At 45.7% G+C, this 21913-nt stretch overlaps 1 protein-coding gene across 1 annotated transcript in view; it reads right to left on the bottom strand.

Moving 5' to 3' along the window:
* LOC132765029 (multiple epidermal growth factor-like domains protein 8) overlaps positions 1-21913 on the bottom strand; it is a 103666-nt gene that overhangs the window by 68036 nt on the left and 13717 nt on the right. Inside the window, exons 7-16 of the mRNA XM_067461197.1 lie at positions 17857-18079; positions 15868-16048; positions 13526-13671; positions 12768-12877; positions 12357-12527; positions 10566-10673; positions 7453-7600; positions 5319-5482; positions 3006-3197; positions 927-1127 (exon numbers count right to left, since the gene is read on the bottom strand). Of these exons, the coding sequence (XP_067317298.1) occupies positions 927-1127; positions 3006-3197; positions 5319-5482; positions 7453-7600; positions 10566-10673; positions 12357-12527; positions 12768-12877; positions 13526-13671; positions 15868-16048; positions 17857-18079 (1644 nt within the window). The remainder of the gene's footprint in view (positions 1-926; positions 1128-3005; positions 3198-5318; positions 5483-7452; positions 7601-10565; positions 10674-12356; positions 12528-12767; positions 12878-13525; positions 13672-15867; positions 16049-17856; positions 18080-21913) is intronic.

Raw genomic sequence — 21913 nt, 5'->3', positions numbered from 1 at the left:
AGGGGAAGGGAAGAAGGAAGTAAGGAAAGAAGGAGAAGGAGAAAGGAAGGAGTGAGGGAGGAGAAGAAAGGAGAAGGGGAAAAGAAAGAAAAAGAGAAGGAAGGAAGGAAAGAGGAGAGAAAAGGGAAGGAGAAGAGAAGAAGGAAGTAAGGAAGGATGGAGAAGGGAAAAGGAAGGGGAAGAGCAGAAAGGAGAAGGGAGAAAGGGAAAAGAAAAAAGGGAGAAGGAAGGAAAGAAGGGGAAGGAAAGAAGGAAGTAAGGAAGGATGGGGAAGGGGAAAGGAAGGAGGAAGGAAGGAGGGGAAAGGAGAAGGGAGAAGGGGAAAAGAAAGAAAAAGGAGAAGGAAGGGAGGGAGGGGAAGGAGAAAAAAAGGAGAGAGGAGAGGAAATGAAAGGAAAGAAGGGAGGGAGGGATGGAGAAAGGAAAGAAGGAGATAAGGGAGCAAGGAAAAGGAGGGAGGAAAGGGAGGAAGAGGAGGGAAGGAGAAAGGAGAGGGAGGGAGGCAGAGAGGGGAAAAGAAAGAAAAAGGATGGAAGGGAAAAGGAGAAAGGATAGACGAGAGAAAAGGAAAGGAAAGGAGAGGGAAAAGGAAAGGAAGGGAAAGGAAGGGAAGGGAAGGGAAGGAGGGAGGGAAGGAAGGAAGGAAGGAAGGAAGGAGAGAGTGGGGTAGGGAATAATGAAACTATATTATTATTATTATTATTATTATTATTATTATTAAATCGACCACATCCTTGAGCCAATACCACGTTCAAGAACCAAAATCTTCCACCGCATCCCTCTTGGGTTCCCCCAGAGGATCTGGCTGTATGGCTATCTGTCGGGAGGGATCGGATGGTGCCTTCCTGGCCGAAGGGGGCTGGACTGGGCTGGATGGCCTTTGGGAGGCCCCTCCTGACCCCATGCTGCCCCTTGGAGAGACTCACGCTGCCGCCGAGGACTCCGGTGCGGTCCCAGGTGAGGGTGAGTTCGCTGGTCTGTCCGTTGCCGGAGTTGTTGAGGTGCCCCTCGACCAGGACCAGGTACTTCTTTCCCCGCTCGGACACCGGGAAGAGGCGCTCCCCGCCCGGGCGCTGAAGCAGCCGCTTCTCCTTCTCCTGCTGCACCGCCCAGCGCCCCACCTCCTCCTGCCGGAAGAAGAGCACCACATCGTCACCACGAAGAACACCAGCCCTTCCTCCTTCCCTTCCTTCCTCTCTTCCCCTCCTTCCTGCCTTCCTCTCTCACTTCCTCTTCTCTTTCATTCCTCTTCCTTCCTTCCTCTTTCTTCCCTTTTTCATTTCTTTCCCCCTTCCTTCCTTCCCTTTCTCTTCCCTTTCTCTTCCTTTTTTCGCCCCTTCCCCCTTCCTTCCTTCCTTCCTTCCTTCCTTCCTCTTCCCTTTCCCCCCCTTCCTTCTTTTCTCTCTCTTCCCGTTTTCATTTCTTTCCCCCTTCCTTCCTTCCCTTTCTCTTCCTTTTTTCGCCCCTTCCCCCTTCCTTCCTTCCCCTTCCTTTCTCTTCCCCTTTCCCCCTTCCCCCTTCCTTCTTTTCTCTCTCTTCCTTCCTTCCTTCCTTCCTTCCCTTTCTCTTCCCTTTTCCCCCCTTCCCCCCTTCCTTCCTTCCTTCCTCTCTTCCGTTTTTCCTTTCCTCCCTTCCTTCCTTCTTCCCTTCACTTTCTCTCTCTTCGCTTCCTTTCCCCTTCCTTTCTCTTCCCTTTTTCCTTGCTTTCCCCTTCCTCCCTCCCTTCCTCTCTTCCCTTTCTTTTTTTGCTTCTTTCTCCCCTTCACATTTTTCATTCTTTCTCTTCCATTCCCTCTTCCTCCTCTCTCCCTTCCCCTTCCTCTTCTTTCCTTTTCTCCTTCCTTCCTCCCTTCCCTTTCTTTCCCTTTCCCTCTTTTCTTTCCCTTTCTTCCCTTCCTTTCTTCCATTCCTTCCCTTCTCCCTTCCCTCCCTTCTTCTCTTCCTTTTCTTCCACATTCTTTCCTTCCTTCCTCTCTATTTCCTCCTTTCCCTTCTCCTTCCTTCCTTTTCTCCTTCCTTCTTTCCCCCTTCCTTCCTCCCTTCCCTTTCTTTCCCCTTCATTCTTTCCCTCTTTTCTTTTCCTTCCTTTCACTCTCTTCCCTTCCTTCCCTTTTCCCTTCCCTTTTTTCTCTTTCCTTTCTTCCACCTTCTTTCTTTCCTTCCTTCTTCTCTGTTTCCTCCTTCCCTCCCCCTCCCCTTCCTTCCTTTTCTCCTTCCCTCTTTCCCTTTCTTTCCCCTTCATTCCTTCATCCTGTCCCTCTTTTCCTTCCTTCCTTTCACTCTTTTCCTTTTCCTTTCTTTCCTTCTTCCTTCTCTCCTTCCTTCCTCTCTTCCCTTTCTTTCACTATCTTTCTTTCCTTCCTTCCTCTCTATTTCCTCCTTTCCCTTTTCCTTCCTTCCTTTTCTCCTTCCTTCTTTCCCCCCTTCCTTCCTCCCTTCCATTTCTTTCCCCTTCACTATTTCCCTCTTTTCTTTTCCTTCCTTTCCCTTCCTTTCCTCCCTTCCCTCCTCCCTTCCCTCCTTTCTTCTCTTCCCTTTCTTCCACCTTCTTTCTTTCCTTCCTTCCTCTCTGTTTCCTCCTTCCCTCCGTCCCTCCCCCTCTCCTTCCTTCCTTTTCTCCTTCCCTCTTTCCCCTTCTTTCCCCTTCATTCTGTCCCTCTTTTCCTTTCTTTCCTTCTTCCTTCCTTCCTCTCTTCCCTTACTTTCACTATTTCCTTTCTTCCTCTCTATTTCCTCCCTCCCCCTCTCCCTCCTTCTTTTCTCCTTCCTTCTTTCCCCCCTTCCTTCCTTCCTTCCTTCCTTCCTTCCTCCCTTCCATTTCTTTCCCCTTCATTCTTTCCCTCTTTTCTTTTCCTTCCTTTCACTTTCTTCCCTTCCCTCCTTTCTTCTCTTCCCTTTCTTCCACCTTCTTTCTCTCCTTCCTTCCTCTCTATTTCCTCCCTCCCTCCTTTTCTCTTTCCATCTCTCCTTCCTTCTTCTTTCCCCTTCCCTCCATTCCTCCTCACCATCTCCATGGAGTCAGGGGCCTTGCCCATCTTGGCGATGACGAAGAGGCGCTGGATGCGCGCCCAGATGGAGATGTCGTCCCCAGGACCGGCCCCGCTGACCAGCGGGTGGATGAAGCCCTTGTAGACCAGTGAGACGTCCATCTCCGTGCTGGGGTTCAGCGTGATGGTCGTGCTGCGGATGATGGACACCTGCAGACCAGGACCAAGAGGAGGAGGAGGAGGAGGAGGCACAAGGTCAAGCCAAGCACTATGTCTTCCATGGAGGCTGGGCTGGATGGCCTTTGGGGGTCCCATCCAGCTCTAGGGTTCTATCACCTAGAGTTAGATCTATATATCTATCATGGGGGTTGGGATGGATGGCCTTTAGGGTTCTCTTCCAAATCTAGAATTCTCATCTCTCTTTATATATATAGATATATATAGTGAGTGTATGTATATCTATCTATTGCCGGGTGGCCATCTGCCAGGAGGGATCACATTGCGTCTTCTTGCCTGATAGAAAGGGGTCAGACTGGATGGCCTTTGGGGGTTGTCCCCAACTCTAGGATTCTATCATCTGTCTTTCATCTATCTACCTACCTACCTATCTATCTATCTATCTATCTATCTATCAAGCATGGATAAGCTTCTGCTCTCCAGGGTTTATGGACTTCAACTCCCAGAATTCCGAACATTTGTTAGGAATTGAAGTCCAAAAGACCTGGAGGGCTGAAGTTTGCCCATGCCTGATTTATATGTCTTTCATGGGGGTCAGACTGGATGGCCTTTGGAGGTCCCATCTACCTCTAGCATTCTATAATCTGTCTATGTATTCATCTATCTATCTACCTATGTAGAGTCTTCTCATGAAGGTCAGACTGGATGTCCTTTGGGGGTCCCACCTAAGTCTAGGACTCTATCATCTATCTATCCATCCATCCATCCATCCATCCATCCTGGGGGTTGGTCTGGATGGTCTTTGGGGGTCCCATTTAACTCTAGGACTCTATCATCTATCTATCTGTCTATCTAGATCTATCTATCTCTCCATCCATCCATCTTGGGGGTTGGTCTGGATGGCCCTTGAAGGTCCCATCTAGGACTCTATCTATCTATCTATCTATCTATCTATCCATCCTTCCATCCATCCATCCTGGGGGTTGGTCTGGATGGCCTTAGGGGGTCCCACCTAAGTCTAGGACTCTATCATCTATCTATCTATCTATCTATCTATCCATCCCTGGGGGTTGGTCTGGATGGCCTTTGGGGGTCCCATCTAAGTCTAGGACTCTATCATCTATTTGTCCTTCTATCTATCTATCATCTATCTATCTGTCTGTCTGTCTGTCTGTCTGTCTGTCCGTCCGTCCGTCCATCCATCCATCCTGGGGGTTGGTCTGGGTGGCCTTTGAAGGTCCCATCTAGGATTCTATCTATCTATCTATCTATCTATCTATCTATCTATCTATCCATCCATCTATCTATCCATCCATCCATCCATCCTGGGGGTTGGTCTGGATGGCCTTTGGGGGCCCCATCTAACTCTAGGACTCTATCATCTATTTGTCTGTCTGTCTGTCTATCCATCCATCCATCCATCTATCTATCTATCCATCTATCCATCCCGGGGGATGGTCTGGATGGCCTTTGGGAGTCCCATCTAACTCTAGGGTTCTATCATCTATCTGTCTGTCTGTCTGTCTGTCTGTCTATCTATCTATCCATCCTGGGGTTGCTCTGGATGGCTTTTTTGGGGGGGGGGTCCCATCTAACTAGGGTTCTATCATCTATCTGTCTGTCTATCTATCCATCTATCCATCCATCCTGGGGGTTGGTCTGGGTGACCTTTGGGGGGTCTCATATAACTCTAGGGCTCTATCATCTATCTGTCTGTCTGTCTGTCTGTATCTATCTATCTATCTATCCATCCATCCATCCTGGGGTTGCTCTGGATGGCTCTTGGGGGGTCCTATCTAACTAGGGTTCTATCATCTATCTGTCTGTCTGCCTGTCTGTCTATCTATCTATACATCCATCTTGGGGGTTGGTCTGGATGGCCTTTGAGGGTCCCATCTAGGACTATCATCTATCTATCTATCTATCTATCTATCTATCTATCTATCCATCCATCCATCCATCCATCCATTCATCCATCCATCCATCCTAGGGGTTGGTCTGGATGGCCTTGGAGTCCCATCTAACTCTAGGACTCTGTCTACCTTTCTGTCTGTTCATCCATCCATCCATCCTGGGGTTGGTCTGGATGGCCTTTGGGTACCCCTTCCCCTACGCGTTCGGCCTGGTCAAGGGGCTCTTCCGGGGGCGGCTGACCTTGTCCGGCTGGGAGTCGTTGCGCGGCTGCTGGTAGGTGATGAGGTGGAGGCCGGGGAGGAGGTTGTCCCGCTGGCACTGGGCCAAAGAGGTCACGAAGAAGGGCTGGGGGCCCCACCAGCCAAAGGCCCCCGAGATCTTCTCCACCTGGCAGCTGCCCCGCTCTGCAAAACAAGAGTGCCCATCATCACACGCTCAAATAATAATCACAGTTCTTATTATTGGCAGAGAAGACTAAATAGTAATAACAATAGTTATTTTATTATTATTGGCAGAGAAGGCTATATAATAATAATAGTTGTTGTTGGCAGAGAAGGTTAATACTACTACTACTAATAATAGTTGTTATTATTGGGAGAGAAGGTTAAATAATAATAATAATAATAATAGTCATAATAATAATATAGCTGTTATTGGCAGATATAATAACGACAACAAAAACAACATGTTGTTATTATTGGCAGAGAAGACTAAATAATAATAATAATAATAATAATAATGATAATTGTTGTGATAATAATAATAATAATATTGTTATTGGCAGAGGAGATAATAATAATAATAATAATAATAATAATAATAATAAACAGTTGTTATTATTGGCATAAATTATAATAGTTGTTATTATTGGCAAAGAAGGCTAAATAATAATAATTGTTGTTGTTGGCAGAGAAGGCTAAACACTAATACTAATAATAGTTGTTATTATTGGGAGAGAAGGCAAAATAATAATAATTGTTGTCATAATAATAATAATAATAATAATAATGTTATTGGCAGAGATGATGATGGTGATAATAATAATAAATAGTTGTTATTATTGGCAGAGAAGGCTAAATTATAATAATAGTTGTTGACATAGAAGAATAAATACTAATACTAATAATAATTGTTATTATTGGCAGAGAAGGCTAAATAATAATAATTGTTGTCATAATAATAATAATAGTAATAATAATACTAATGTTATGGCAGAGATGATGATGATGATGATAATAATAATAATAATAATAAATAGTTGTTATTATTGGGAGATAAGGCTAAATTATAATAATAGTTGTTGACATAGAAGAATAAATACTAATACTAATAATAATTGTTATTATTGGCAGAGAAGGCTAAATAATAATAATTGTTGTCATAATAATAATAATAGTAATACTAATACTAATGTTATGGCAGAGATGATGATGATGATAATAATAATAATAATAATAATAATAATAATAATAAATAGTTGTTATTATTGGGAGAGAAGGCTAAATTATAATAATAGTTGTTGACATAGAAGAATAAATACTAATACTAATAATAATTGTTATTATTGGCAGAGAAGGCTAAATTATAATAATTGTTGTCATAATAATAATATCGTTGTTATTGGCAGGGATAAAAATAATAAATAGCTGTTATTATTGGTAGAGAAGGCTAAATTATAATAATAGTATTATTATTATTATTATTATTACTAGCAGAGAAGGCTAAATTATAATTATAATTATTATTATTGGCAGAGAAGATTGAATAATAATAATAATAACAGTTGTTTTATTATTACCGGCAGAGAAGGCTAAATAATAATAATAGTAATTATTATTGTTATTATTAACGTGCTTCACTTTATGGCTGAAGATGGGGCTCAACATACTTTACATACATGCACAAAAGCTCATACCAAAACACAGACATATTAAAATACATGACACAAAATTTAAACAACAACAATAATAATTCCAGTTTACTCATGGCCTTCATGGGAATTGGAATGATGGTGATGATGATACTGATTACCCACTTTTCTTTAAGGCTCAAGGTGTCCAAATACGTAAAGCACATACTGAAAACATGCACATATTGCAATATAGGGCCCAATGAAAAAGAGAATACAAATGGGGTGCAATGTTGCAGACCTTATCCAACCCGACGAAGATCCATCTCCACTGTAGAATGAATGCAGGTTGACCTCAAAGTGGGGTCGAACTGACCCGTAAGAGTCCAAGTGGGGGTCAGGCTGCATTGATTGCCCAGCGGAGAGGGAGCCCCACTGAGATCCCGTTGCAAATCCCTGTTGCAGAGGCTGCTATGCCTTGCAAAATGAATGGCCAAGAGCGGGGTCGCGGCCGGGCTGGCTTACCCGAGAGCGGCATGCAGGTCTCGTTCTGGACGCACCACCCGAAGGGCCCCGGGGCGCGGGGCAAGGAGGCGTTGGCCCCCCCAAAGGCCAGGCAGGACTGGCAGTCCGTCAGCAGCCGCGCCAGGCCCAGGCAGCCCAGGTTGGGGCACTGCGGGGGAACAAACAAACAAACAACACAGGTGATCACATGATGCCGGAGGACCCAAAGTTTGGAGATCGAGTGAAGCAGGTGGTCAGTTGGGTGCTACACCTGACAATAACCATATTCTATTCTATTGTATGGCCAGTTTGAGGTCCCAGGGTGCCACATTGTTCAGGAAGACCTCACCTGAAAATACTGATTTGTTTATGTAAGACAGTAGGACCTATCTAGCAATATTAAATAACCACTCACAAGCTGTTTTTGCTTTGAAATGGATATATTGCTTGTATCTCTGCAGCAAAGAAAGGCACTACGGACTTTTCCCCACCACCACTCCCTTTGATACACCTTTCCTGCCCATCTCCCCCTCTTCTCAGTTTCCTTATTGGAACTTGTTGCTTCACAAGTTCCAATACAAGGCTTCCAGCACCCTCGGCTGGCTTCAAAATGTCACAGAGAGAAAACTGAGGCAGCCAGGATGATTCAGTCCTCTTGGATTCATCGCTTACGCTTGAGGCTCAGGTGTCGGCGGCGTCTGGGAGGGCTTTCGCACAATTGAGACTCGTGTGCCAACTGCAACCGTACCTCGCGAAGGTTGATCTGGCCGGGGTGGTCCATGCCTTGGTCACCTGTAGACTGGACTACTGTAATGCGCCCTACGTGGGGCTGCCCTTGAAAACGGCTCGGAACTTCCAACTGGTCCAACGGGCAGCAGCCAGGATGTTAACTGCCGCCCCTTACAGAGAGAGGTCAACCCTCCTGTTCAAGGAGCTCCACTGGCTGCCATTTACTTTCCGAGCCCAATTCAAGGTGCAGGTGCTTACCTACAAAGCCCTGAACGGTTTGGGGCCTGCCTACCTGAGTGACCACATCTCCATCTACGAACCCACACGTTCACTTCAGTCATCTGGTGAGGCCCTGCTCATGATTCCGCCTGCGTCACAAGCATGTTTGGTGGGGACACGAGACAGGGCCTTTTCTGTGGTGGCCCCCCGACTCTGGAACACCCTCCCAAAAGATCTCAGACAGGCCCCTACATTGGCAGTCTTTAGAAAGAACTTGAAGACCTGGCTTTTCCGATGTGCCTTTCCAGAATAGGAATTCTCCAATAACAAGTCCTCGAAGCACTTTTATTAGAATTAAGATTATTGCACACCGCACACTGCACTTGCCCTATAATCCTTTGTATACCACCTGCCACATCAGCACTTTTAATCCTGTACCCATTACTCTGGCCCGGCCCAGTTTTTATTGTGTCTTGATATACTGTCTATTGCATGTCGTCAATATTGCTTTAACTGTTTTTAATTTTGTTTTTGGTGTTATATTGTTTGTGTTGTGTGTTGAGGCCTTGGCCTTTTGTAAGCCGCATCGAGTCCTTCGGGAGGGGTACAAATAAAGATAATAATAATAATAATAATAATAATAATAATAATAATTCAGTCAGGATGTCAAGGAGGGAATTTGTGATGTCTTCATGCCATCAGAAATTGACTCCTGACAGTGTATTTATTGACAGTATTTATATTCCTCCTTTCTCACCCCGCAGGGGACTCAGGGCAGATGACAATGCACATATACATGGCAAACATCCAATGCCATAGACACACAACATATATAGACAGACACACAGAGGCTATTTAACATTCCAGCTTCATGAGGGCATGTTCGAATTCCAGCCACCAGGGGAGCTGTCACTTCACTGTCCACTTGTGACACTGATGGAGTACTTCCTCATTCTTTTGCATGCTGCTGGAAAGTTTTAGGGCGTCGTTAATTAGTTAAATTAGCCTCCCCGCATAAAGCGGCACCTCAATTTCCTACTTGACAGATGCAACTGTCTTTTAAGCTGCAAAGGTCGACAGCAAGCTAGACAAATGGTCCGGACCTTGCTCCTATCTGGGCTGGTTTCGAACGCAGTAGTGATTTTAATGCAACCCGGTTTGCGCTTTCTCCACCCTGCTTTATTTCCTAATGGATTGCACAGGCATGATTTTGGGCTATACACAAGGACACACAAAAAAACAAACGAGATCCCAGGTGGATCCCACCTGAAAGTCCATGCAACACTTGCCATTTTGCTCAAATGTCAGCTGTCTCTACCTTATCGCAGGATAGCGTGTAAATATATGCATGTATGTATGTGTTGGAGTTCAGCCTGTGATTGTGATCAGGGTGCTTTGGATGTGGAAAGTGATGCCAATGAATTTCAAGATGGAAATGTTTTGGTCGATGATGCTGATGCAGAGAAAGACCAGGAGACCCCTGTGCAAAGCGTAGTTTCCCATGAGAATGTCCCTGAAGGGTGTGGGGATGATAGTGTACCCCCTGAATTGCTCCCAGAGGGTTCCCAGGATTTGGGGCTTGAAAATAACTAGGCACCTGGCCCAGATGCAAAACTTAATGTGCAAATAGATAGGCGAGAGGAAATTAGTCAAAACAGGCAGGCCGAACAGTGCCTTTGGCGTTCTGCCAGGCTCCGAGAGAAAAAGATAAGCGAAACCAATTCCTGAGTGCGTGGAATAGCTTAACGAGAGGATAAAAAGTTTCAAGTATAGGAAATATAGTCAGATGAAGCATCGTTGGAATCAAATGTCGTTCTCGTCCTTTGTTTCATGGAAGCTTTGCTTTGGAAGATTCTTATCTAAGTATTTCTAGTTCATGGTTTGGATTCTTGGATTGTATGAATGCCTACTCATGCCTTGGATTAATATTTCCTGTTTTCCTGAAGTGTGGACTTCGTTTTTATGGACTTTGTGGAACTTTACCCTGGACTATTTTTGCTCCTGCTTATCTTCAAACCTAATTGGATTTACCCATTTCTTTAAAGTACTTTTTACTTGCTGCTTTTAATTCTCTTCAATAAAAGGATTGTTTTCCCACAAACGGTGTGGTGTTTACAGTCAGAGGGCTTTTCCTGTCCTGGAGTGCAACAGTGTGTTTGCATGCATGAGCACATGGGACTACTCACGATGCTGCGGGGCTGCGTGCTCTGGCACACTCGCATGCACCAGGCGCACTCGGGGTCCTTGGAACACGTCGTTTGCTCGGTGTAAATGGAGCAGTAATCCAAGTGGTACTACAGGGAGGAAAAGAGATTTTTTTTTATACAACCCCAGGTAAGATATAGATATACAAATCAAGGGGAATCAATGCATGGAGGAGTTGGCCAGGTGCTTCTCCTCCTCCCTCTCTGCTCTTACATTCCACCTTTACCTGTCTTCCTCCTTTTCTTTCTCCCTCCTTCTTTTGGGACCCCAACGTTGGGCTAAAGAAGGGGTCCTCGGGTCGAATCTCGGCCAAAAAGGTCATTTGCCCACCCTAAACTTTAGACTCACCGCTATCACCGGCACCACTTGCACCCCACTACTAGCCTCTTCTTGCTTCTTAACTCTCATTTCATTCCTCTCCCTATCTCCTCCCAAAATGGAGGGATCTTCTGCACCCCATTCTTGTTCATTCCAAAACGAAGGGAGGGAGGAAGGGTGAAAGAAAGAAAGAAAAGGAGGTAGAAAAAAGAGAAGGAAAGAAGAGAAGAAAGGAAGGAAGGTAGCTAGGAAACTGGAAGGGAAGGAAGAGCAGGCAGGCAGGCAGGCAGGCAGGGAAGGAAGAGAAGAAAGAAAGAAAGAAAGAAAGAAAGAAAGAAAGAAAGAAAGAAAGAAAGACAGACAGGAAGGAAGGAAGGAAGGAAGGAGAAAGGGGAGTAAAATAAGAAAGAAAGGAAGAAAGGTAGCTAGGAGACAGGAAGGGAAGGAAGAGAAGAAAGAAAGAAAGAAAGAAATAGAGGGAGGAAACAGAAAGGGGAAAAAGAAGAATGAGAAGAAAGAAAGAAGTGGGAGAAAAAGAATTGAAGAAAGAAAGGAGAAAGGGAAGGAAAAGAACAAAGGAGGAAAGAAAAAAGTGAGGGAGAAACACAAAGGGAAGAAAGAGAAGAAAGAAAAAAGAAAGAAAGAAAGAAAGAAAGGTGAAAGAGAAAAATGAGAAGAAAGAAAGAAGGAAAAAGAAAAAGAAGGAAAGAAAGAATGAGAGGGAGGTAGAAGAAAGGAAAGAATTAGGAGAAAAGAACAAAGAAAGAGAAAAAGTGAGGGAGGAAACAAAGGGAGGAAAGAGAAGAAAGAAAGAAAAAAAGAAAAAGGTTAAAGTGAAGGAAAAGAACAAAGAAAGAAAGAAAAAAGTGAGGAAGAAACAAAGGGAAGGAAGAGAAGGAAGGAAGGAAGGAAAGGAGGTGGGAGAAAGAGAAAAATGAGAAGAAAGAAGGAAAAAAAAGGAAAAGAAGGAAAGAATGAGAGGGAGGTAGAAGAAAGGAAAGAATTAGAAGAAAAGAACAAAAAGAGAGAGAAAAAGTGAGGGAGGAAACAAAGGGAGGAAAGAGAAGAAAGAAAGAAAGAAAGAAAGAAAGAAAGAGGTTAAAGTGAAGGAAAAGAACAAAGAAAGAAAGAAAAAAGTGAGGAAGAAACAAAGGGAAGGAAGAGAAGGAAGGAAGGAAGAAAAGGAGGTGGGAGAAAGAGAAAAATGAGAAGAAAGAAGGAAAAAGGAAAAGGAAAAGAAGGAAAGAATGAGAGGGAGGTAGAAGAAAGGAAAGAATTAGAAGAAAAGAACAAAAAGAAAGAGAGAAAAAGTGAGGGAGGAAACAAAAGGGAGAAAGAGAAAGAGAAGAAAGAAAGGGAGGTAGAAGAAAGGGAAGAAATAGAAGAAAGGAAGATAGAAAGGTAGTTGGGGGAAAAGAGAGGGAAGGAGAAAAGGAAGGAAGGTGGTGTCTCACCATCTGGGAGGGCACCTGGAAGACGAAGGTGGGCACCTTGTAGGCCAGGAGGTCTCCGCGTGGGACCCCGCTGTACCCGCCGGCCACCAGCAGCACGTTCCCGTTCATGACGGCCGCCACGTGGGAGTAGCGGCCCCCCACCGGAGCCACGGCCGGGCCCTTGCCCTCCACCTCTGCAGGGAAGGAGGGAGGGAGAAGAGACCCACATGTGCCACCCATCACACGTTCCAGGTAAAGAGATCACATCAGTAAACGACATCTATTTACATATAAGAGGGGTGGGGGAAATTGGACCCGTGACCCACGTAAGAAGCCCCCCTCAAGTGGGGACCCCACCCAGCCGCCCCCCAAATCAACTATTTCCCCACGTTTGGGGGTCTCTCTCTCTCTCTCTCTCTCACCATGGTGGACGTGGGGCGCCAGGTCATGCCCGGAGACCCACTGGTGGCAGCCGAGGTGGTAGAAGAAGACCTCATCCTCGTAGCACTTCTCCTCGTGGTAATGGATGTGCACGTTGCCGCCTGCGGAAAAGGAGCAGAGAGTCCGACATTCACCAAATGAAACACGGTGCATTTGGTGAACGTTGGGAATATCACCCATGTTTACTAAATGCATTCGATACATGATGATGGTGGGGGTTGTTTACTAGGCAGTCCCTGAGTTACAAACATCCGACTCACAGTTAAGAACAGGGCTGGACTGGATGGCCTTTGGGGGTCCCTTCCAGATCTAAGATACTATATCCATCTCACACATATACACATATACACACCCGCACATGCACACAATCTCATATCTATCTATCTACTAGGCTTGGGCAATCCATGGTTCTAAATGGTTCTAAAGTACTTACAAAGCTAAAGTTCGGGTGGTGAAAATTTCAGAACTCTAACAAAACTTTCAAAATTTAATTATTATTTCATTATTGGCGATTTTAATGACAGAACCAATTAGGAACTGCCATTTATTATGAAATTTTGAGAGTTTTGTTAGAGTTCTGAAATTTTCACCACCAGAACTTTCGTTTTGTAAGTACTTTAGAACCATTTAGAACCATGGATTGCCCAAGCCTATTGTTTACAGTAGTTCCTGGATCTCAGGAGGCAGAAGAACGGAGCGACACCTCCTCCTCCTCCTTCTCTTTCAACCTTGTTGCAGGGCGTACTCACCGTAGACCACCATGTAGTTCCCGATGACAGTGGCGGAGTGGAAGGCCCTCTCCCGGGGTCCACGGTGGGAGTCCTTGGCCCGCAAGGTGCTCCAGTAGCGCAGGTCCACCTGGAACAGGTCCGTGGTGTTCACCCGCACACTGAACCTGTGCCCGGGAAAAAGCTCCGGTGAGTAGAGTGGCCCTTCCCTTTCTCCCCTTCCCCTCCTCTATCTACAACTAGCTGCACCTGGCCACGCATTGCTGTGGCCCTCAGGAAACAGAAGATTTCCAGACATGAAACCATCTGGGCTAGGGTGTCAGGAGTCAATTTCTGAGGGCATGAAGAAATCACAAATTCCCTCCGTGACATCCTGACAGAAACATCCTGGCTGAATCAATTCTCTCTCTGTGACATTTTGAAGCCAGCAGGAGGTACTAGAAGCCTTGTATTGGAACTTGTGAAGCAACAAGTTCTAATAAGGAAACTGAGAAGAGGGGGAGATGGGCAGGAAAAGTGTATACAAGGAAGTGGTGGTGGGGAAAAGTCAGGAGTGTCCTTCTTGGCTGAAGAGAAACAAGCAATATATCCATTTCAAAGCAGAACCGGCTTGTGAGTGGTTATTTAATATTGCTATATAAGACCTACAGTCTTACACTCCCACCAAAGGTTTCCCGCTGGCTGGTAGAAGCCAGGCTTTTAAGGTGCAAGGCTGTTCAAAGTTAATCCAGTTGAGCAATTGTAACATTCACACTTGGCTCAAGTAGAAATGGAGCGGGGTGGTGGTGGTCAGATAGCCGTTTTCATGCATGCGCTGTAATGTCTTTTTGGTTTTGGAGTTTTTTTTAAGTCCTTTCCACTGTATGTTCTTGTTTTTATGAGTGGTGGTCCCTTGTTGGCCTGATGGGCGTCTTGTGTCCAAATTTGGTGTCCATTCGCCCAATCCCACAAACTAACATTACATTTTTATTTATATAGATTGTGTTACATACACCACACGCTTTTGGTCAAGACAATAGTGCATCCAAGCATTGTTGTTGTTGTTATTGTTATTATCCCAAAATATTGAAACCAAAGTCTTTCCCACCAGTCTGTGAATGAGTTTTGTGTATGTATATGTGTGTGTATATGTGTATATATATATGTTGTTTTGTGCATGCATTGCAATGTTGTTGTTTTTTTGCCTTTGAAGTCTCTTCTGCTGTGTTTTCCAGTGTTTTTCTGAGTGATGGACACTCATTGGCCTGGTAAGTGTCTTGTGGCCAAATTTGGCGTCAATTCGTCCAGTGGTTTTTGAGTTATGTTAATCCCACAAACGAACATTATACACACACACACACACATATATGTACTAGCCATCCCCTGCCACGCGTTGCTGTGGCCCAGTCTGTGCATATGTGTTTTGTGTGTATATATATGCATGTATATATTTGTGTATATGTGTATATATGTGGTTTTGTGCATGCGTTGTAACGTATTTTTGATTTTTTGTGTTTTGAAGTCCCCTTTGCTGTTTTCTAGTGTTTTTCTAAGTGATGGTCACTTGTTGGCCTGAGAGGTGTCTTGTGTCCAAATTTGGTGTCCATTCGCCCAATGGTTTTTGGGTTATGTTAATCCCACAAACTAACATTACATTTTTATTTCTATAGATTGTGTTACATACACCACACGCTTTTGGTCAAGACAATAGTGCACCCAAGCATTATTGTTGTTGTTGTTGTTGTTGTTATCATTATCATCATCCCATAATATAGAAGCCAAAGTCTTTCCCAAGCAGCAGCAGCAGCAGCAGCATTCTTATTATTGCAGTCATTGTTATTGTTATTATTACACTACGTAACACTATGATGGCGCAGCGAGTGAAACCGCTGAGCTGCTGAACTTGCTGACCAAAAGGTCGGTGGTTCGAATCCGGGGAGCAGGATGATCTCCCACTGTTAGCCCCAGCTTCTGCGAACCTATTTTATTATTTTTATGCTACGTAACACTATGGTGGCACAGCGAGTTAAACCACTGCACTTGCTGACCAAAACGTTGGTGTTCAAATCCAGGGAGTTGGGTGAGCTCTCACTGTTAGCCCCAGCTTCTGCCAACCTAGCAGTTCAAAAACGTGCAAATGTGAGTAGACTGATAGGTACCGCTCCGGCGGGAAGGTAATGGTGCTTCATGGAGTCATGCAGGCCACATGACCTTGGAGGTGTCTACGGACAACGCCGGCTCTTTGGCTTAGAAATGAAGATGAGCACCAGAGTCCCAGAGTTGGACATAACTAGACTTCATCTCAAGGGAAACGTTTTGTGACCCAGTGTTATATATTGTGATGTGGTTTTTCTGTTGTTGTGCCTGTGTTCCTGGCGCAATACCTGGCGGTGGAGGGCCGGTGCCCGCCGTAGATGACCAGCGTCCGCGAGGGGGGGTGGAAGATCATGGAGTGGCCGGCCGCGGCGGGGGGCTTCCCACCGGAAGGGACCACCAGCTCCCAGGACCAGGACCGCAGGTGGAAGCGGAACATCTGCGAGGAGAAGACGTCCACCGAGGTGCGGCCTGGAAGGGAGGCGGAGAGTCGGAAGGGGCCCCCAAAGGCCATCCGGACCACCCCATCCGATCCCTCCCAACTGATGGCCACCCAAGACCCTCTGAAGACCCTCTGAGATGGAGACTACACCGGACTCCAAGATGGTCTCCCTTCAATTAGAGTTGAGAGGGACCCCAGAGGACATCTAGTCCACCTCCATCCGATCCCTCCCAACCGATGGCCACCCAGCCTCTGCTCAAAGACACCCTGAAACGGAGACTTCACCAGACTCCAAGGCAGTCTCCCTTCCACCTGAGTTGGGAGGGACCCCCAAAAGTCATCTAGTCCACCCTCATCTGATTCCTCCTGACCGATGGCCACTCAGCCTCTGCTTAAAGAGACCCCCCCCCCCCAGAATGGAGACTCCACTGGACTCCTAGGAGAATTGGAAGGGCCCCCCCAAAGGCCAACCGGACCACTCCATCCAATCCCTCCTGATCAATGGCCACCCAGCCTCTGCTCAAAGACACCCCGAGATGGAGACTACACCAGACTCCAAGGCAGTCTCCCTTCCACTAGAGTTGGGAGGGATCCCCAAAGGTCATCTAGTCCACCCCATCCGATCCCTCCTGACTGATGGCCACTCAGCCTCTGCTCCAAGACCCCCAAAGATGGAGACGCCACTGAACTCCTAGAAGAGTTGGGAGGGACCCCCAAAGGTCATCCAGCCCACCCCCATCCAATCCCTCCTGACCGATGGCCACTCAGCCTCTGCTTAAAGCCTCCACTGGACTCCCAGGAGAGTCAGAAGGGGCCCCCAAAGGCCATCCAGACCATCTCATCCAATCCCTCCCGACCTATGGTCACCCAGCTTCTGCTCAAAGACACCTCAAGATGGAGACTACACCTGACTCCAAGGCAGTCTCCCTTCCACTAGAGTTGGGAGGGACCCCCAGAGGTCATCTAGTCCACCATCTGGATCCTCCTGACCGATGGCCACTCAGCCTCTGCTTAAAGAGCCCCAGAGACAGAGACTCCACTAGACTCCCAGGAGAGTTGGAAGGGGTCCCCAAAGGCTATCCGGACCACCACATCCGATCCCTCCCAACCTATGGTCACCCAGCCTCTGAAGACCCTCTGAGATGGAGACTCCACCAGACTCCAAGGCCGACTTCCTTCCACTAGAGTTGGGAGGGACCCACAGAGGACATCTATTCCACCCCAATACGATCCCTCCTGGCCAATGGTCACCCAGCCACTGCTTAAAGACCCCTCAGGATGGAGACTCCGCCAAACTCCAAGGCAGTCTCCCTTCCACTAGAGTTGGGAGGGACCCCCACAGGATATCTAGTCCACCCTCATCCAATCCCTCCTGACTGGCTGCCACTCAGCCTCTGCTCAAAGACCACCAGAGATGGAGACTCCACTGGACTCCCAGGAGAGTCGGAAGGGCCCCCAAAGACCATCCGGACCACCACATCCGATCCCTCCCGACCTATGGTCACCCAGCTTCTGCTCAAAGATACCTCAAGATGGAGACTACACCTGACTCCAAGGCAGTCTCCCTTCCACTAGAGTTGGGAGGGACCCCCACAGGATATCTAGTCCACCCTCATCCAATCCTTCCTGACTGGCTGCCACTCAGCCTCTGCTCAAAGACCCCCAGAGATGGTGACTCCACTGGACTCCCAGGAGAGTCAGAAGGGGTCTGTGAGTCGCCTCTGGGCTGAGAACAGCGGTATAGAAGTAAAGGGCCCCCCAAAGGCCATCCAATCTCTCCCCCTTCTTTCCATCAGGTAAGACGCCATTGGACGCCTCTGTTTTGGACAGGACTCACCTCCGAAGACGTAGAGCCAATCGTCCACTATGGCGGCCGCGTGTCCAGCCAGGCCGCCCGGCGGAGGGGGTCCGGAGATGTTGGAAGGCCGCATCTCCCGCCAGCGTCCCTCTCGGGGCAAGTACGCCCACACGTCGTTGGCCAGGCGCCCTGAGGCCAGCTCGCCCCCAAAGAGGACCAGCGACCCCTCCCAGGACACGGCCACGTGCGAGTGGCGGGCCGACTGCAAAGCGAGAGAACAGACGGTCAAGAGGGAGGGCGGACCCCGAGTTACAAGTGTTGCGGTTCGGCCAGATGATGAGGAGGGGTGTGGGGGTCCAGGGCCTGAGGGAACGGAGGGGGCTTTGGAGCAAGAGGCTGTTGCTGAGACACAGCGTGACAGTGGAATCCAACAAAGACCAAAACATGGACGTGAACCCCAAAATAAGTCCAAGAAGCAAGGAGCAAGGCACGAGCGTCCATCTTGGGTCTCGGACAAAGGCCTGAAAGGAGTCGGTCACTCCAAAAACGACGTTGCTTGACCTAAAATCCCAACAGCAATCTCACTAATTCAAGGAATGCAAAACAAGAACGCATTCCTTAGACCCCGAGAGGCCTGCAGCTGCTTAGGTATATATTAGGGCTGGGCGGTTTCGTTTCGTTAATTCGTAATTCGTTAATAATTCGTTGATTTTGTTGATTACGAAGCGATAACGAACCATTCTGGAGCAATTATTAAAAAAACGAATTTTCAAAAACGTTTTGCAAATGCTTCGTATTTCGGTATTGTATTCGTTTCGTTATTGTTTTGAGGTCGTTTCGTTATTATTTCCGCATGTCTGGGCCAGTTTTATGGTTTAATTAGTGAAAAAAAATTATAATATTCCACCAACAGTCAACAACAGAGGGAGAGGGAAGCTTCAGAAGGTTTTGGAGGTTTTTTAGCGTATTTCGCGGTCGCGTCCGCCATTAACGAATCGATTCGTTATTGTTTCGGAAATCGATTCGTTAATTTTTTACCATTTACGAAATTTCGTAAATATCAAACTTTTTTAAGGGAAAATTTTGTAATTATTTTAAATATCGAAACAAAAAAAACCCCAAAAAAACGAATCGATTTTAGAAACAAATTTTTCCGTTGTTACCCAGGCCTAGTGTATATTTGTGTGTGTGTGTGTTATATATATATATATATATATATAGATATATATATAGATATAGATATAAATATAGATATAGATATAGATGTATATGTATGTATTAGGCTTGGGTAACAACGGAAAAATTGTTTCTAAAATCGATTCGTTTTTTGGGGGGTTTTGCGTTTCGTTATTTAAAATAATTACAAAATTTTCCTTTTAAAAAGTTCGATATTTACGAAATTTCGTAAATGTGAAAAAAATCACAAAAAATTAACGAATCGATTTCCGAAACAATAACGAATTGATTCGTTAATGGCGGACGCAACCGCGAAATACGCTAAAAAACCTCCAAAAACTTCTGAAGCTTCCCTCTCCCTCTGTTGTTGACTGTTGGTGTGATATTATAATTTTTTTTTCACTAATTAAACAAAAAACTTGCCCCAGACATGCGGAAATAATAACGAAACGACCTCGGAACAATAACGAAACAAATACAATAACGAAATACGAAGCATTTCCAAAACGTGTTTAAAAATTCGTTTTTTTTAAAAAAAAAATTGCTCCAGAATGGTTCGTTATCGTTTTGTAATTAAAAAAATTAACGAATTATTAACGAATTACGAATTAACGAAACGAAACCGCCCAGCCCTAGTATGTATATATATGTATATATGTATATGATAGATATAGTATCATTAATTTGGAAGGGACCCCCAAAGGCCATCCAGTCCAGCCTTGTTTTTAACTGTTAAGTCGACTGAAAATCTGACGTATGTAACTCGGGGACAGCTTGTGTATGTATATGTATATTTTAGGGCGGGGTAACCACGGAAAAATTTGTTTCTAAACTCGATTCGTTTTTAAGGGGTCCATCACATTTCGTTTCTTTAAAGAATTCCGAATTTTTCCTTTTAAAAATTTCGAAATATACGAAATTTCGTAAATTTCGAATCGATTTGCTAATGGCGGACGCAATTTGCGCAATATGCTAAAAAAAACCTCCAAATATGCTAAAAATATGCTGAAAAAACATCCAAACGGGACGGGGGGAACTTCTGAAGCTTCCCTCTCCCTCAGTTGTTGACTGTTGGTGTGAGAAAACACACAACAACTATAAAACTTGCATCAGGCATGCCAAAATAATTACGAAACAATTACGAAACAATTACGAAACAAGTTGAAAAATTGTTCCGAATCTATTTAACTCCTCACACTATTCCAAAATGGCTCAATATCGGATCGTAAGCTAATTTAAATACGAATTAATAACGAATTACGAAATTAACGAACGAAACCGCCCAGCCCTAGTATATTTGTGTGTGTGTGTGTGTGTATGCATATATATATATATATATATATATTATTTATGTATTTATTATTCGAACGTATATGCGGCCACTCCCCTGGGGCTCGGAGCGGCTTACAAGAACAGGCTAAAATCTAACACAATTTTAAAGCAATTTAAAACAATGTGAAAACAACAATATCAAACATTAAAAGCCTGTCGAAACAGGTATGTCTTCCATGCCCTGCAGAAAGCTGATAAAGTCCCGCAAGGGGGGGACTTCAGGTGGCAGAGTATTCCAGAGTGATGGTGCCACTGCTGTGAAGGCTCTGCGCCTGGTTGCCGTTAGACGCAAGATCTTGACACTGGGAATTTCCAATAGGTCTTGGTCCTCAGAGTGGAGGGATCTCTGGGGTTGGGAGGGGGTGAGGGGGTCCCTCAGGTGCATCGGCCCCAGACCATGCCAGGCCTTCAAGGTGAGTCCCATCCATTTGAAAGTGATCCGGTGCTCAATGGGTAATCATAAGATTGGGGTGATGTGGCATCTCATCGGAATTCCCGCAAGAAGCCGAGCAGCTGCATTTGGTACCAACTTGAGCTTCCAGATCACCAGCAAAGGAAGGCCAATGTAGAGGGCGTTGCAGTAGAATCATACCATCCTAGAGTTGGAAGAGACCTCCTGGGCCATCCAGTCCAACCCCATTCTGCCAAGAAGCAGGAATATTGCATTCAAATCACCCCTGACAGATGGCCATCCAGCCTCTGTTTCAAAGCTTCCAAAGAAGGAGCCTCCACCACACTCCCTCCAGGGAACGCAGAGAGTTCCACTGCTGAACGGCTCTCACAGTCAGGAAGTTCTTCCTCATGTTCAGATGGAATCTCCTCTCTTGTAGTTTGAAGCCATGGCTCCATTGCATCCTAGTCTCCAAGGAAGCAGGAAATATGTGGCTTCCTCTCACATATTTATTATACATGGCTATCATATCTCCTCTCAGCCTTCTCTTCTTCAGGCTAAACATGCCCAGTTCCCTAAGCCGCTCCTCATGGGGCTTGTTCTCCAGACCCTTGATCATTTGAGTCGCCCTCTTTCTCTCGACACATTCCAGCTTGTCAATATCTCTCTTGAATTGTGGTGCCCAGAATTGGACACAATATTCCAGATGTGGTCTAACCAAAGCAGAATAGAGCATGGGGAGCAGGACTTCCTTAGATCTAGACACTATGTTCCTCTTGATGCAGGCCAAAATCCCATTGGCTTTTTTTGCCGCCACATCACATTCCTGGCTCATGTTCCCCTTCCTCCCCACGAGGACTCCAAGATCTTTTCCACACGTACTGCTCTCGAGCCAGGCATTGTCCCCCATTTTGTATCTTTGCATTTCATTTTTTCTGCTAAAGTGGAGTCTCTTGCATTTGTCCCTGTTGAACTTCATTTTGTTAGTTTTGGCCCTTCATCTCTCTAATCTGTCAAGATCGTTTTGAATCCTGCTCCTGTCCTCTGGACTATTGGCTCTCCCTCCCAATTTGGTGTCATCTGCAAACTTGATGATCATGCCTTCTAGCCCTTCATCTAAATCATGAATCAAGATCCTGATCAGAACCGGGCCCAGGACAGAACCCTGCTTGTGGCACTCCACTCGTCACTTCTTTC

The sequence above is a fragment of the Anolis sagrei genome, chromosome X (genome assembly GCF_037176765.1).
Source record: "Anolis sagrei isolate rAnoSag1 chromosome X, rAnoSag1.mat, whole genome shotgun sequence".
NCBI classification, from domain to species: Eukaryota; Metazoa; Chordata; class Lepidosauria; order Squamata; family Dactyloidae; genus Anolis; species Anolis sagrei.
This window is presented reverse-complemented; position numbering and strand designations above follow the sequence as displayed.